Raw genomic sequence first — 17,985 nt, forward strand, 5'->3', positions numbered from 1 at the left:
ATAAATGTTTATAAGCGCAATTTTAATTTTAATCCTAACTCTCTAACTTGTGTTATCTAGTATGGTATCCACTTAAAGCTGCTGAGCATGTGAAATATGGCTAGTCTGAATTCAGATGTGCCATATGTTAAATGCACACTGGCTTTCAAAGACTTAGCATGAAAAAAAGAATGTAATATATCTCATTAAAATGTTTTATATTGAGGGGCGCCTGGGTGACTCAGTCGGTTAAGCATCAGACTCTTGATCTCAGCTCAGGTCCTGATCTCAGAGTCATGAGTTCAAGCCCTATGTTGGGGCTCCATGCCTAGCATGGAGCCTACTTAAAAAAAATATTTTATATTGATTATATGATAATATTTTAGACATAATGGGTTAAATGTTCTTAAAATAAATTTCATCTATTTTTAAATCTTTTTTAAGGTAGAAAATTTTCACTTACCTACATGCTTTGCATAGTATTTCTATTGGACATTGCTGCTCTCAGTGTTCATTCTTTTTTGGATTGAATTTTTGTTGCAACTCTTAGTAGTACCAAGCTTATCATACCAACATAAATATAGCACAAATTCTAATAAGTGTTTACTAAATATAAGCAATTTTATTGGAAAACAATTTTAATAACATTTTTTCAGTGAGTTCCGATATATACATACACACACATATTTTGCTAGAATGTAATAGGGTTTAGTGTTGATTCTATTCCCATTTTTCATTTTTAATAGTCATAAGCACTGAGAAAGCTTACTCACATAAATAAGTAGATGAGAATGGAAACAATTTTATCATAGCAACCTTCCTCAGTTCTTTAAACTCTTCTTGCAACACAGATAAGTATATCTTATAATTTTGATACATCACACAAAAATAAAGTTTAATAATCTATTACCTGACAATTCAGTTAAATCACTCTTCAATTTTGCTAAAAGCAAAGAACTGGAAACCACTTGATTTACAAACGAACTTCATGCCCAGTTGTTGGAAATATTCACTTTCAACATCCACACTTGAGTTTGTTTTGGTGTCCCAAGGCTCAACACTCCAGGGTGATATGCCATAGTAAGATTCTAGGTGGACAAAAGGAATGACTTTCTTAGAGGAAGGGGATAGAGGGGAGGTGGGAAGGGAAAACCTGCACCTTCACATAGGCATGTTCTCAGACTGGTCAGTTGTAAGAAAGGTTAGTTTAAGAAAGGATCTAGAAACAAATTCTTTTAAAATTATGAGTGCCCATTTGCCCTTAAGACAGTGCTCTCTGAGGTCCACGTACTCTTGTTGAAGATTGCGGACCTTAGCAACTACAGATACCTGTGGTTCTACTTGTGCATGTCCATATCAGCCTGTTAGCTTTGCCTTCTGACCTCTTCTTCTCTGTTGACTCACTGTCCATTCAACCCCTGTGCATTTCTTGGACCTGTGCTTCAGTTACAGAGGCTACGACTGTAGAAACAATCTGTTCTACACGCAAACTGGAGAAGTGGTCTATCACATTGCTGCAGTTGCTGTTGTGTATAACAGACAGCAGCACTCCCAGAGGCTGTACCTGGGGCATGATGATGACATTCTCAGCCTGACCATCCATCCAGTAAAGGACTTCGTGGCTACCGGGCAGGTATATGTCTATCCTCTGAGATGGGGGCCTGCCAAAGAGAGAGAGGGTTTAGTTTTGCACCCAGTTTGCATACTAATCCAAGAAATACTTGGTAGAAAAAAACATGAGGCACAAAGCTGAAGATTCAATGAATGCTGAGTCATTTCATGATGGTGAGAGCATCACTCCGTATGTTAGAGCACTACTGGGAAGCCTCTAATGGATTTCGTCCTGACATGATATCTGTGAACAAGATAAACTAAAACCAAAATAAATTCCATAAATGCAGTCTCAATATATTTTCCTCATCACTGTATACCCAGTACTTAGTATATCCTTTGTAATCAATCAATGTTTATTGAATGAACCATCTTTTAATAAAAGCATAACATTTGGTGAATAATTATTCTTGTAAAACTTAGTCATGAATTTTGACTAATCCATTATTTTATATTTTAACCTTTCAAAAACCAAAATTCTATCAGAACCATTTTAGAATGCCTAAACTTTGGATTGAATCTATAATTAAAATGCCACTCAAAACAGAGCCCTGTATTCAATCATTTTGTGTGTAGAGAGAGAGAAAATCAACTTCATAAACAGAAAATCAACTTCATAAACAGAAAAACCATTAAACTCAGATTTATTATCTTGTGGCAAAGCAATAATGTTAATCATATTTTCAGTTTTGTACTCTTTTCTTCCAATGTATGGGCTTCAGTTTTGTTCAGTTTTATCATGGACTTTTAACTACAGATAAGCCTTAAACTGATTCTCAACATGTAAGTGGCAAATTCAAGGAAAAACATGTGATATGAGGGTCAGAGATTAACATGAAACAACTATTTCTGACGCCTCATGTACAGGTAGTAGAGAAGTCTTTGCACAGAGTTCATAGCCTTGTGTTCATGAGATCAGTGGTGAGGTTGAGGGCAGGAAGGGAGTTGGTCCCCAGAAACATATGTAAGTGTTGGGGGAGGAAAGTCCATAGCTTTTATATTATTTATAAAAGGATTACAGTTCTTCAAAAGAAAAGTGCCATTAACTGACATGTTGGTTTGCTACCAACTATTTCTTCTGAATTAGCTGACATGGTTAAGTTTCATAGAAGTAAATGATGACTACTTTGCATTTTTACATTTCACTCTCCTCCCTCTCATTTTTTGTTGTTCTTTTTGTTGGTTCATGTGTATTTAATAACCTTCCTTTGAAAAAAGAAACAGATTGGTTCTTTGCAAAAATCCCTGAGGAGATGCCATATTCTATTCTGTAATTGACAAGAGGCAAACCAGTGACAAGTACACCAGTAGCCACCGCAGGGGTAACTGGGCCTCCATATACCATTGTAGGAATTGGCTAGAGTATCCTTAGTTAAGGGCATCTTCTATGTCCCATTTTCCCTTTTATAGTCATTACACCCAACAGGGTTCTTTTTTCCCTTACAATTAAGTGAGAAGATCCATTTTACTACTAAATCTTTTTCTGTTGTTGAGACTTAGCTTGAGAGAAGTTTGTATCCCCTTGAGGAGAATCCACCTTAAGACAGGTAAGCCCTGAAGCCATCATTTTCCTGGGCGAGAAGCAGGGCCAGGTCTTCTTTGGATGGGTAAAATAATTGAGATGGGTAAAAGAACTCTGAGGCCAGCTCCATAACAACATACAGGTCACTTCCCTGACCAAGAAATGGAATCGGAGTTGAGAAGGCAGGAGAGAGAAATGTTGAACTAACTGAGAAAGCACAGTGAACATCTGATTTGGAGTTTTAAGAACCTTCCCTGGGAACCATGCACCAGGTTAGACTGGACTGGCACCCAACTTGATGCCCAGGACAAGCTTGTTCAACTCCTTGCACCTCCGTTTTCTCATCTGAAAAATAATGGAGTTGGACCAGATGATTTCTGAGAAGCCTCCTACTCTCCAAATGTGTGGTTTTGGATTTCTGTGCAGCACCTGACTCTAAGACTCTAACAATGACTCTTAGGAATCATTCCTGTTAAAAAATTTTAAGTAGTTAATAACACTCATCTTGTTATTTAAGGTTGGAAGAGATGCTGCTATTCATGTGTGGGACACACAAACTCTAAAATGTTTGTCACTATTGAAAGGACAACACCAGAGAGGCGTGTGTGCCCTCGATTTTTCAGGTAAGCACCATTGGAGTCCTTGATAGTTCTGCATTTACTTAGGGCTGGGTTTTTTTATTTGAGTTTTGTTTTTACAACCTCTTGTTTAGTCAAGTTCTCTGTGTAATAGGGTAAGCCCTTGGTATGTCAGCTACCTGGTTGCAGACCGGGAATCAGAAATGTGAATATCTCACAAAAAATGTGGCCTTTAGATTACACGTCCTTTCCTGGACCTTCTCATTTCCCCCCTCCCAAGTCATTATCCAGAGCTCACACTGTGCTCTGCATTTGCTTGAGCAGTTTGAAACCTAGAGCAGCTGTTGCTGTAGAAAATCTTAGTTGCAAATGTCTGGCAGCGACTCAGAACATCAATTTCATCTCTCCAAATAAGTAGGAGCAGGGCGCTTGCAATTTAAAATATAAAGAACTAGTAGGAGGGCTACAAATTCTCTGCAAAGGACCACTTTACAACACTTCTGTTTTAGAAATGAATTTCATATTGAAAAAAACAAAACTGGATTTTGCATCTCCTTAATTTAAGATTTGAACACAGTGCTATTAGAATACCAACTGATGAATGTAATTTCCTTTAGAGTGAGGCCATTTCTTTAAGCTACAGTGGGGAATGAGGGCCTATCACCAAAGGTGTTTCTACCTGGAATTTTTAATCCCAATTGTAGAAGTTAGATTGGTAGAAAAAAATTAGAAACTTTCTCCTGAAAATTGGTTCTATAATTTCTTTTTTTCTAAATTCCAATCAGATGTTTAATATGTGGAGTGTGTGTAATGTTAATCATTATGTTCAATGACTCCACAACTCCATTCTCTTTCCTGTGTCCCTCTCTCTCTCTACTTTCCTTGCTCAAGTCTGAACTCCTCCTCATCTCTGCCATGGTGATCATGCTGGACTCTGATTCCATTCCCACTTTCTCTAGTCCATTCTACCGTTCTAGAGCTTTCTGGAAACTCAGCTGGCACCACGTGGACTCTTCTTGGCTGGCTGACTCAGGGCTGAGCCCTTGGTTGGACATTCATGGCCTTCCATGATGTGGCCTCAACCTTCCTTTGGGGTGTTTCCACCCACTTACCTATTCATGTGTCTTTATGTCTCCCTAACTGTGGAACCTAACTGCATGACTGTTCTTCATTTTGCCTCTGCCCCTTTCCTCATTCTACTGCCATGTGTCTGTTCAAGTCCTACCATCCTTTAAGATCAAACCGAAAGTTTCTAGGGAGAAATAACCTGTCCTTGTTCTGTATCCCTTAGCCCATGGTTGTCATTGCTCTTGTGCTGACCTGTCAGAGTTCATGTGCTACAGCAGTGATTTGTGTTATTGCCCTTCTCATACAATAAGCTGCTTGGCCAGCAGAGCCCATCTCTCCGCTTCCCATTGCACGTTTTATAGTGCTGCGAACACAGGAGCTACTCCAAAAATGTGAAGAAATGAATGAGAATTTTGCCTAATACATTTTGTCTTGCCTTTCACTACTACTACTAGAACTTCACATTGTAAACCGTGTTTGCGTGAAAATTACCTCTCTTTATTTTTTGACCTATAGTAATACAGGGCAGTTGGGGGGGGGATTTTTTTGTGACATGCACATCTTCACATACTGCAAACTACAGCACAAATCCAAATTGTTATATCATTATTAGAAGTTATTTAATACTTTCTGTGGTTATTGAGGTAGTAAAACTCCAGGCTAAAGAGTCCCTACTCCATGCTGGCAGGCATGTGAGGTTGAGAAGCCATGAGTATTGAGGGAAAGAGAACAGTTCAGCATGACACCTGCCAATGGGAAGCCTGAATTACACAGCTAGTAACAGTAAATACAAAGTAAAGTCCTAAACTTCTAGAAGTTTGATGGACCTACAGTTTTATAATAGGAATATTGTATGTCCTTGATAAAATGGTAAAATCTAAAAGGAAACCATAATTTGAGTTCAAACATGTTTCTCTTCCAAAGATGTGAATGAATTTTTTCTGCTTTTTTTCATTCTTCTACTCCTCAATAGCTAAACTGCCCTTTTCCTAAAATTAATTGTGCTAGCCAATGCATATGTATATACTTAATATAAAAACTATACTAATATGTTCTAGAAAAGTAGTAAGATACCCATTAACAAAAATAAATAAAATACTAAAACAGAAACGTGTATTAAAGATGGAGAATTGAATAGATTCATATTTTTGGCAACATTAAAAACTGACCCTCTAACTCCAGCAGATAATTTGGCACCATATAATAAAAGCTATAACTCAAAATGACAAGTATGTGGATTATGTGTATTTCATACATATTTATATATCAAGTTTAGTGAAAGAGAAAAAATAGAACTCGCAATAGCATCTCTTCACTGATTTCCACTGAAAATGTGTATATGTGTATTAACATATAAGCAGAGTGGCAGGAAATTTAGAATAATATAGAAATAGAATTGAATAATCATTAGAATATTTTCAATGTAGAATTAATTTCTTGGTTTTTAAATTAAGATACATCAAAAGATCTAAAGTCTGTTACATACCTTTAGGAAAGGGATTAGAGGAATGTTGATCAAAGACATTGAATAGAGATGAGTTCTAGCGATAAGCTGGTACCCAGTAACTTGCCCTCTGCATTTTCGAGAAGTCCTCTCTCCTCTTTCCTTTGTAGAAGGAGAGATTAAGTGCATTTAGAAATCTTCGCCTTGTAAGGCAGCTCCTCACATCAATTGTCCAGGGAGAGAAACCAGATGCCTTAGAAAGAAGTGGAGAAACTGATCCTGTCACTGCTTCTAATTCCCATTTTGGGCAAATAAATATTAAGTTATGAAATATTTTCTGCATAAAAAGGATATTTCCATTTCAACAATACCTTCTCTATTGCCCAGATAACAATGACTGGGGAGGAGCCACGCTTGTTCAGCAAACATGTTATTTTTTGATTGTGGAAAATTACATTTGTCTCAGAGTTCAAGTACAATGATGATACATAAATGGCAGAAAGGAAGCTTATTGATAGTTTTAGAAAGCACTGCTGTTAAGGACTATTCGGGAAGACCTTCAACTAGTATCTCTTGTGTTTGATCCATCACTGTGAATGTGTAACCCATACATGAGGTAAATTATGGTGGTTTTTTTTTTTTTTATCTTTGTGTTCTCTCTGGCACCTTCTGAAGGTGTGAGCATAGGTCTCTTTGAGTTAAGTTATATTGATAGTACTTTGTGTCATAATGATAAAACAGAAAACCCTGTATCACATGATAGATCAAGAATGGAGATCCAGAAAGTTTGGTGGTATGGTGAGGGTAAACAGCAAATGATGGCAGATCCTGAGCTAGAACCCAGGTCTCCTGGCCTCGGTGCAGTGAGAAGGCCACCAAGCGTGGGGTTTTGAGCTGGCAAAAGCTATGCCAGGAGCCCTCTCCCCTGAGTCGTCTTGCCTACTCCTGCCTCTGCCCTGTACCAGAGCCAAGACAGGGTGAACTTGTAGCATGAAAGTCATAGCTGAAGTGCTCAGTGTCACTCCCTTGACCCAAAGGCAAGTATGTCCAGCTGCCCTGCCCCCACTTGCCAGTATAAAGGTGGAAGAGGCATAGTGGTGCATAGAGGCTGCCACATGAACAGAACAGTTCCTGGTAAAAAGAGAGCCTTGTCCTAGAACAGCCCTGAACCACACATTTATGTGAATAGGAACGGAAACAACTATTCCTTTTTCTTTTTTTGAAAAGTAGTAGAAAAGTGAGTAGCTTAAGTTAAAATGCCAAGAGAGATTACTTAGATTTCTCTACTGAACCACATAAACAGGACACCAACATTGGCCATTATCTACCCAGTGGCACCATCTGTGTGCCTCAGGACCCCGTATCCATCCATCTCTTATAAGCCAGCTCATTTGGGGAGGCGGTGTGGAGATCTGATAGTAGTACATTTGTCTCTTATTAGGAAAAGAAATTGTCGTGGAAATACAAAGCAGGCAAATGATGTGAAAGCTAGACAACAAATAAGCAATCATACATGGGGATTTAGATTATTCTTACCATTGTTCCAAAGCAAATGAAAAGACATTTTTAATGAAAAGCATTTCTTACTACATAAACCATAGCTCTACGTAAACAAGAAGGAATGAATTTATCTCACTTAATTGAGCAACTTTTTAGCTTTGTTAATTTATTACCACCGTCTAGGGAAGATGGAGCCATCTTTGATTTTGTGCTTACAGGACAAAAGGTGCTTCCACATGAATAGAAAACCACATTAGGAACAGAAAGTTTCGGCAACGTTAATCCTACTCATATTTTTAAAAATCTTCACTGAATAGTACTGATTTCCACAAGGGCACCTCTAAGACTAACTGGATTTCAATGTGTTCAGTTCTGAAAATCTATGCATTTTTTATGAGCCCCGAATGCAGGCACCAAGTTGTAATTGAGTAGAAATTTACTCTTTCTACTGTGCCCTTTACTGTTGACATTAAGTGCCTTAGAATTATTTCTGGACTATGTCACAAAATATCCATAATTAATACATACTGTGCCTGGAAAGATTTAAAAGGACATTACCTTGACTCTAAAAATATGGCTGGAAAAAAAAACAAACTCCAACTGGTCAAGGAACAATGGATTTTCAAAGCTAAGGCCAATCTCTTTGGGGGCAGGTGGGGGAAGGTAAAAACTGGGAAAAAATAAAAAGGTAGCCAATTATATTTCCAGACCATGTGCTTTGCAGAAATAGCCTACACCTGCAGAATTTAAGAAAAGGTCACTGTCCTAAAGGAGAGGTATGGTTGTTGAGGCGCGACTGGATTTGTACTGTTTCTTCATTTCCCCTCATAGTCACGAATTGGGGCAGAAAGGTATATAACCGTGAAGACAAGCTGGTAGGGCCTTGCAGAAATGCTAATAAAAAGACCCCCCCGCCAAAGAAAAACACTTTACTCTGAGACCTTCTCAAGAGACACAGAGCTTGAATCATCATTTTAAATGTGTAGACGCTTGTCTTCTAAGGACATATTAATATAGCTACACTGGTTATAAAAGAAAACACAAAATGTAGACTCAATAAATGGGAAAAAGAGACACTGAATATTAGTGCCATGTTTTTGAAAGAAATGATAATTAAAACAAAATTTGTAGAGCTAGATAATACAGCACATTGTATTTACCTTCGTATCACCCATCCACACATTCTTGTCTTCTTTTTAGATTTATTTATTTTAGAGAGAGTGTGTACGAGTGCAGGGAGGGGCAGAGGGAGAGGAGAGAAGCAGACTCTGTGGGGCTGGATCCCAGGACCCTGTAATCGTGACCTGAGCCTAACCAAGAGTCAGAGGCTTAACCCACTGAGCCGCCAGGGTGCCCCCATACACACATTCTATCTTTATCTCCCTTGTCCTCTTCAGCCAGTATCCTTAGTGTTCACTGGAATCTAGCTTAGTAGGAAGATCACAAAGGAAATGTGATATGATTACTGTAAGCTTAACAGAGCTTATAATCTGAAAAGGGAGTGAGGAAACTCTGATAAATAAGTAAAATCACCGAAATACAGAGCCATACTAATACAGAAGCAGAGCCAGGCTACCCCAAGAAGTATAGAAAGAGTAATGTTGGTAATGAATAGGAAGCCATTATCAATTCCCTCTCCCAAACATTTAGAGAGAGGCCTAAACAAATTAAAGCCTGATAACGATTAAGCCTAAGGACATAATCACTGTGACTGAAAAGACACATTTGTTTATAGTTATCACTTGGTGATCCTTTAGCACTCTTGGAAGGCATAAATGTCTCGTCTGGTACTGAGCCTAAGAGCTTGCAAGGGTTAATGTAACTCTCACATCCTTGTCTCATACTCAGTAGGAGTCCAGGATTTAGGAGGATTTGTTCCTTAAGCCAGGCTCTTCTTTCTCTGATTCTGCTCCTGCCCCTGGAGAAGGAAGCTTGGTAGCTTGAGGAGACAGTTTGGCACACGTAAGGGCACTCACAGGTTGGGCATTGGTTAGCATTTGGGGAGGGTTGCCAGATTTAGCAAATAAGAAATGCAGGAAGCCAACTAAGTTTTTAGTGCAAATATGTTCCTTGCAATGTAATTATAAATACCTAATTTTAAATAATTATGTATTTTGCGCCTATTTATACTAAGAAGTTATCCATTATCTGAAATTCCAGTTTAATTAGACTTCCTTCCTGGCCACTCTTATGTGGTATCTACCCCAGACCTGCCTTTGAAAACACCAGTTAAGATCCTGAGTGGATGAGAAACAGTTTTCTTTGCCCTCACACTGTGGGTCCTCTGTCATCCGGGAAGACACCTACTAAACTGATAGTGAGTCTGGCCAGCATGGAGCTAGGGTGAAATAGCTGGCCCCAGGCCTTCTTTCTGTGAATCTGGCTTGTAAGGAGGAAGGGAAAGACTTACTGACTATATAGCTTTCCTTGGTCTTGAAGGGAAAAAGCATATTAACTATTTTGATTTTCAATTTAATTACATTGACAATGTATTTTAAGGTTTTTTTTTTTTTTTTTTTTTTTTTTTCGGAAAACAACCCAAGTGTCTACATTATAGTAGTCATTGATGATATTATAAATAATACTTCATACTAAGGGAAAAGGTCTACCATATTACAAATGAAAAAGATCAGATAATAGCATGTTCATTATCATCCTGGTTTTGTTTTTTAAAATAAGCACATTTGTGTGGAGAAACGGGATAAACTCCAAAGGTAGGCCTAAAAACTGGGAAGATTTTTAAATTTCCTTTATATTTTCCAAATGTCCTATACTAAGCATACTACATTTGAAATGGGGAAACCAAGGGTTTAAGATTTTTTAATTATAATATCTTTTGAAAGACTTTTTGAAATTAAATTTAGTTTCTATAATGCTCTTATCTCGGAGGTTTAAATAGAACTTGGTTTTTTAAAGCTGGAAATAGACTGAATCACAAAGCCAAATGGCTCTTTGAGTAAATGTCATGAGATTTGTTTGTCATAAAATACACAGTGTTTTTGTGATGTACCTGAGAGGCTTCCTCCAGTTCCATGTATCAGACTGGAATGTTAGGTCAGTGGTTTAATTCATCAACCAGTTATGATGCATTAAGCTCAATGAATTACTAATTATGCATTTCATGCAGTGAGCTCTCTCTAGTATATGATACTTCTAATGTTTTGTGGCCTAAATAATATTCTTAAGACCCATTTCATATTTGTCTTTACAGTACATGAAATGTTTTGGTTTTTCATTGGAGAAATGAGTCATTTGCCATTTGTGTTGTTTTCATACAGCTGATGGAAAATGTCTGGTGTCGGTTGGTTTAGACGATTTTCACAGTATTGTGTTTTGGGACTGGAAAAAGGGAGAAAAGATAGCCACCACAAGGTAAGGCGGTGCTGGGGTCATGCAGCATCCTGCTGATGCTCTCACTTCAGTAAAGGTCAATGGTTTTCATTTTCTGGTGAGATTTCATCTTCAAACTCAGATGGAATTCACATGGAAAGCTTAACACCTATGTGAAGACTTACTGCAATACTTCATGGCTAATATTTGTTTCGGGGACCTGGAAAATTCTGAAACCCTTTCCATAGAGTTACTCATCACTTCACTTTTCGTAATATATGCATTGTCTTTATCAAAGCTTTCTCCAGGAGCAGAAGAGTAGCTTTTCTCAGCCGTGGGCCTCGCCCCTTGTTTTTTGACTGTCTTGCATCTGGTAAAGGAGTGTCAATGTCACTCGAGTCAGAAGTACCATTTGTCATGAGGCCGTGGCATGCAGGAAAGGAGGCCCCATCGTGTGCATCTGCCACTCGCTTTCAAAGCAGACAAATTGTTTCCCTAATCTCCCCATCTTATAAATAGACTTTCCAAGACCGACTGCTGTTTATAGACCACCTGTCCTCCCTTACCCCAGCCTCCCTCCATGCTGAATCAGCCCTAAGTCTGAACACTGCTTTCTACTCCTACTTACATTGGGCTTAGCTGTTTGCCCAGGCCGTGGTCAGAGGTCAACATAGTTGGCAGCCAAGGCCCAGTGATACAATTTGTTGCCCAAGAAAGGTTATCAGCTTACCTCTCCACTAGTTCTTCTCTGCATGATCTAACTTCCATTCTGTCTTGCAGTATAAAGTCATTTTTAAGTTAATGGCTTTGAATCTCAATATTCACTTTGTAAATTAACATTTCCCTTCACAGTATTAAATAGGAAGGATGTTATTTTGGCAATTGGATTTAGTAAATGAAAATCTATAAATTGCTGGGGCCTAGAGCAGGAGGAGATGGATCCTTGAGGACTCCTGCTGACCATCTTAGGAGAAAAACAGAAGATTTTCTCGTAAGTGCTATTGAGACGAAATTCCTGGCAGCAAATGACAGCTCATAAATCTGCCTGCCCAACTGGGCTTTCTTGGTCCCTTTCTAGTATTCCTCACTGTTATATCATTCTCTGCCAATACTCAGATTCAGCTCTCAATTAGAACTTGCTCTCCATTTAGACTAATATACCAAATTTTAGTTTAATATTTCTGATAACATACCAACTGCATTGCAGATTATTTCAGGCAAAGCCCATGTCTGCACTTCAAAAGCAACAGAAAAGCAATTTTCCTGCTAGAAAACCCTCTGTAACCCTCTGTGGCTCCCCTGTTGTATGCCAGAAACATTCACTGAAACAGAAGAAATACTTATTAATATTTTAGAGGTATATATTTATAGACGAGGTAGTGTTGCTTCTATTTAATTACTACAAAGTGACTTAACACCATTATGTTAGTACACACTTTATTTTTGGAATTGCTCCTAAGCCTTATGTCACATTCTCCAAACAGGACACCTGCAAAATTGCCCTCCAAGAATATTTTTGCAATTGTAACATAAACCAGTGCTCTTTCCAAGAAGGAATGTTAAGGATTGCTAAAGTTCTTTGAAGACTACTAGGTTTTAAAATAATAAATAAGTAAATATTTACATAAACATCTGCTTACATAATAATGTTTATATAAATTTATATAAGTATAAATTTACAAATAAATAAAAACTCTTTGGTTTTAAGTCACATACTTGAGCAGATAGAAACTTTAAAAACTGGGGCATAGGGACGCCTGGCTGGCTCAGTCAGCAGAGCATGAGACTTTTTTTTTTCTTTTAAGATTTTATTTACTTATTCATGAGAGACACAGAGAGAGGCAGAAAGAGAGGCAGAGGGAGAAGCAGCCTCCATGCAAGGAGATTGATGTGGGACTCGATCCCAGGACTCCAGGATCATGCCCTGAGCCAAAGGCAGACACTCAACCACTGAGCCACCCGGCGTCCTGAGCATGCGACTCTTGGGGGGTGTGAGTCTGAGCCCCACATTGGGTGTAGAGATTACATTTAAAAAGAAAAAAACCTGGGACATGAAAGAAGTGACAAAAACAGATGATTCTTTACTAATGGTACCTTACTGGCTTCAAGGAGTCTTCACAGTTCCTGAGTGGGCTTCATTTGCCCTCAGAATGGTCAACTCTGTGACCCCTCACTTTGTACTTCTCTACTCAGTCATGCCTGTTTTGGGCACTAGCCAGGCTTATCAGTGAACCTCCTTCTGGGACACCTGTGGCTCAGTGGTTGAGCATCTGCCATTGGCTCAGGTCATGATCCCAGGGTCCTGGGTTCAAGTCCTACAATCAGGCTCCTTGCAGGGAGCCTGCTTCTCCCTCTGCCCGTGTCTCTGCCTCTTTCAGTGTGTCTCTCATGAATGAATAAATAAATTAAAAAAAAAACACCTCTAGTTGTGAAAATGTTTAACTGAAGCTCCTTTTTTATCAGCTCAGGGACGTTAGAGAAATTTAGGATTGGCATGTAGAGATCTTCTTACAAGATTTCTCTGAGACTTAATCCCATCTCTGAACAATTCTTCTGCCTCTTGGCTAATTTCAATGAAAGATTTCAGTCACCTCCATTACAAATGAGTTTTTTCACTTTTTTTCCCCTTTTGAAAGTCATTCAGATTTTAGTGTATTATAAAAGTAACCCATTTAATAACTGAAGCCAATCTCGTATGGGCAGTAGTTGAATCGCCTAATATTATTGTCCCTCAGAGAAGAATAATGACCTAATCAAGTGCTTCTATGTCCCTTTATCTGCATTTCTGATGCATCAGTAACAGGACTGTGGGGGACAGTGACCAATTATTCTTGACATGCTTCATCTCAGAGGTTTGAACAGTAGGCAAAAGGTACAGTTATCAAGGTACCTAATAAGAATACTTGCACAGTCGGTGTGACATAATTGTGCTACTGGAAGCTTAGGGACAAAATGTAGGCCCAGAAAGAGGAGGCATGTAGAAGTGCAGATTGTGTATTTCCATGTTGCATCTAGTGAAATGATAAAGTCTCCCGCATACCAAACTGGCACTTTTCTTTTCTCACTTTCCTTTATGAAAATGTGCAATCTCTTTTTAAAAATAACATTTATTACTCTTTTCTGTTTTCTTTTTTTTTTTTTAATTTTTTTATTTATTTATGATAGTCACAGAGAGAGAGAGAGAGAGAGAGGCAGAGACACAGGCAGAGGGAGAAGCAGGCTCCATGCACCGGGAGCCCGATGTGGGATTCGATCCCGGGTCTCCAGGATCGCGCCCCGGGCCAAAGGCAGGCGCCAAACCGCTGCGCCACCCAGGGATCCCTCTTTTCTGTTTTCAAAATAATGTGTAATCATTAAAGAAAAGTTAGCACAAAAAAAACTAAGAGAAAAATAAAAATCATCCATAATTCCATTACCCATGACCTAGCCAACAATTTAGCATACATTCTTTAGTACACATTGTTCTAGTATTTTTATCCATTTTTATTCATATGTAAGATCTTCCACATATGGCTCTGTAACTGGCTTATTTTTTTCACTCACAAGTATGTCCTCTCACTTTACTTTTGCTATTACTTGGCTTATTATGTATTATTATTTGATATTGTAAGCTGTTTTGTTTATTTTTTATGGGGAAATGTTATCCTTTTTTATTTTTATTTTTTTTATTTTTATTTAAATTCTAGTTAGTCAACGTATAGTGCAATATTGGTTTCAAGAATAAAATTCAGTGATTCGTCCCTTATATACAACACCCAGTGCTCATCACAAGTGCCTATCACCCATTAAGCCCATCCCCTTACACCCTCCTTCCATCAGCCCTCAGTTTGTTTTGAGTCTCTTAATGGTTTGTTCCCCGCCTCCCCCTTTTTTCCCCTTCTGCATGTTCATCTGTTTTGTTTCTTAAATTTCACATATGACTGAGATCATATGATATTTGTCTTTCTCTGACTTATTTACTTAGCACTCTCTAATTCCACGTGTTGCAAATGGCAAGCGTTCATTCTTTTTGATGGCTGAGTAATATTCCCTAGTATCTGTATGCCACGTCTTCTTTGTTCATTCATCAGCCGATGGACATTTGGGTTCTTTCTATAGTTTGGCTATTGTGAACATTGCTGCTATAAACATTGGGGTGCATGTATCCCTTCAAATCTGTACTTTTGTATTCTTTTGGTAAATACCTAGTAGTACAATTGCTGGATTGTAGGGTAGCTCTATTTTTAACTTTTTGAGGAACCTCCATACTGTTTTCCACAGTGGCTGCACCAATTTGCATTCCCACCAAAAGTACAAGAGGGTTCCCATTTCTCTACATCCTTGCCAACACCTGCTGTTTCCTGTGTTGTTAATTTTAGCCATCATGACAGGTGTGAGGTGGTATCTATTGTGGTTTCGATTTGTATTTCCCTGATGATGAGTGATGTTGAGCATCTTTTCATGTGTCTGTTAACCATCTGGATGTCTTTGGAAAAATGTCTATTCTATTTCTTAACTAGATTACTTGTTTATTGGATGTTGAGTTTGAGTTCACTATAGATTTTGGATACTAACCTTTTATCAGATATGTCATTTTCAAAAATCTTCTCCCATTCTGTAGGTTGCCTTTTAGTTTTGTGGACTGTTTCCCTTGCTGTGCAGAGCTTTTTATCTTTATGAAGTCCCAAAAGTTCATTTTTTCTTTTGTTTCCCTTGCCTCCAGCAACATGTCTAGTAAGAAGTTGCTACAGCCGAGATCAAAGACGTTGCTGCCTGCACTTTCCTCTAGGATTTTGATGATTTCTTGCCTCACATTTAGGTCATTCATCCATTTGAATTTATTTCTTTGTTTATTTTTATTTTTTTAGATTTTAGTTATTTTTTCATGAGAGACACAGAGGGAGAGGCAGAGACATAGGCAGAGGAAAAAGCAGGCTCTCTGTGGAGCCTGATGTGGGACCCAATCCCAGGACCCTAGGACCATCCTCTGAGTCCAAGGCAGATGTTCAACCACTGAGTCACCCAGGTGTTCCCATTTTGAATTTATTTTTGTGTATGGTGTGAGAAAATGATCCAGTTTAATTGTTCTGCGTGTTGTCCAGTTTTCCCAACACCACATGCTGAAGAGACTGTCTTTTTTCCATTGAATATTCTTTCCTGCTTTGTTGAAGATTAGTTGACCATGGGATGCCTGGCTGGCTCAATTGATTAAGCATCTGACTCTTGATTTTGGCTCAGGTCATGATCTCAGAATCATGAGATTGAGCCCTGCATTGAACTCTGTGTCGGCACAGAGTCTGCTTGAGGTTCTCTCTCTTCCTACCTGTCTGCCCTTCCCCCATGCTTGGGTGCCCCTTCTTTAAAAAAAAAAAAAAATACTGGTTGACCATATAGTTGTGGGTCCATTACTGGGTTCTCTATTCTGTTCTGTTGATCTGTGTCTGTTTTTGTGCCAATAGCATATTGTCTTGATGATTACAGCTTTGCAATATAGCTTGAGGTCTGGAACTGTGACGCTTCTAGCTTTCCTTTTCTTTTTCACGTTTGCTTTGGCTATTCCGAGTCTTTTGTGGTTCCATACAAATTTTAGGATTCTTTGTCTTTTTCTGCATTTTCTGCGAAAAATGCCAGTGGTATTTTGATAGGGATTGCATTAAATGTATAGATTACTTTGGGTAGTATAGACATTTTCAATCACGTTTGTTCTTCCAATCCATGAGCATGGAATTTTTTTTCCATTTTTTGGTGTCCTCTTCGATTTCTTTTATCAGTATTTTTCAGAGTACAGATCATTTACTTCTTGAATTAGGATTATTCATAGGTATCTTATGGTGGTATATTGTAAGCTATTTTAAATCTTTTCTGAAGATGGGGTATAAACCAAGCAGTCTTTCACCCTTCTAAGTTGTGGGCTACATCAGGAAAAAACACACACACACACACAAAATCACACATAGGACTAGGCCTCTAAGCAATGAAGGGTTCTGAATAGGACATTTGGAAGCCAACTCATCTGTGTGCAGCTGCCCTGGACTTCTGGAAGGAGCACATTCCTTCTCTCTCCCCCTGTGCTTGCCAATAGAGAGTACATGTGGCCCTATGTGGTCAATTACTTATGACTCTGGTGTGAGGAATCATTATTAAGATGGCAGGGGGTGGGGGAGACAATCTTCTGCATTCTTACTTTCTGCTTAGGACCTGAAACTCCTGTTTTATTTTATTTTATTTTTTTACTGACACAGTTGTAGGCAACTACCCTAAAGATTTAATAAGTGTCTAAAGGAAAAATAGCTGACATATCCATGAATGTCCTTTATTTAGATGTTGCCATTAACTAACATTTACCTGCCATCATTCATCACCTTAGAACTTCAGCCACAACAGAAAACATCCTGGTGTTTTTATGACATCAAGAAATTAGATGAAAACTAAAAAGTGCTCTCAAACCATTTTTCCAACTATCTAAATAAAACACAAAACAGTCCTTTTTTTCTGTGTAGGAAATGTAATTTGTAATGATTTAGAATCTGTGGGGATTTTCCTCCAATCAAGAAATCTTCAGACACTCAATGTCTTTTATGGTTATCTTGTCTATTTCTCTTCTTGGTGTTGAACATATTTTCTCTTCTTTCATATCTAAACTTTTGTCACTCTGTGCTAATTGTTCCTGATATTTCCAGTGATATATCTTGGCCCTAATGTCCACACATCACTTTGGACTTTCAAAGAAATGAAAGTTCAAACATCAATTTCTACTCCTTTCCCTGCCTGTCACTCTAGTGCCCATGTAGTGGGCATAGAGATGCTCTGTCCTGTTCTTCTAACTTGTTATGGAAAGTTTCAAAGTTACACAGAAGTGGAGGAAATAGCATAATGGACTTCCTTTCACCCAGCTGCACCATCCTACAGATGGCACAAATCTTTCCCTCTTCCTTTGTTTCTTTTACTTCTTTGCTAGAACATTTTAAAGAAAA

The 17,985-nt window shown here is 38.4% G+C and overlaps 1 protein-coding gene across 1 annotated transcript in view; it reads left to right on the plus strand.

Annotated features, from left to right (window-relative positions):
• Positions 1–17,985, plus strand: part of EML6 (EMAP like 6) — a 274,701-nt gene that overhangs the window by 177,821 nt on the left and 78,895 nt on the right. Inside the window, 3 exon segments of the mRNA XM_038551275.1 lie at positions 1,426–1,612; positions 3,630–3,735; positions 10,981–11,074. Coding sequence (XP_038407203.1) covers positions 1,426–1,612; positions 3,630–3,735; positions 10,981–11,074 — 387 coding nt within the window.

This window comes from Canis lupus, chromosome 10 (genome assembly GCF_011100685.1).
Source record: "Canis lupus familiaris isolate Mischka breed German Shepherd chromosome 10, alternate assembly UU_Cfam_GSD_1.0, whole genome shotgun sequence".
NCBI classification, from domain to species: Eukaryota; Metazoa; Chordata; class Mammalia; order Carnivora; family Canidae; genus Canis; species Canis lupus.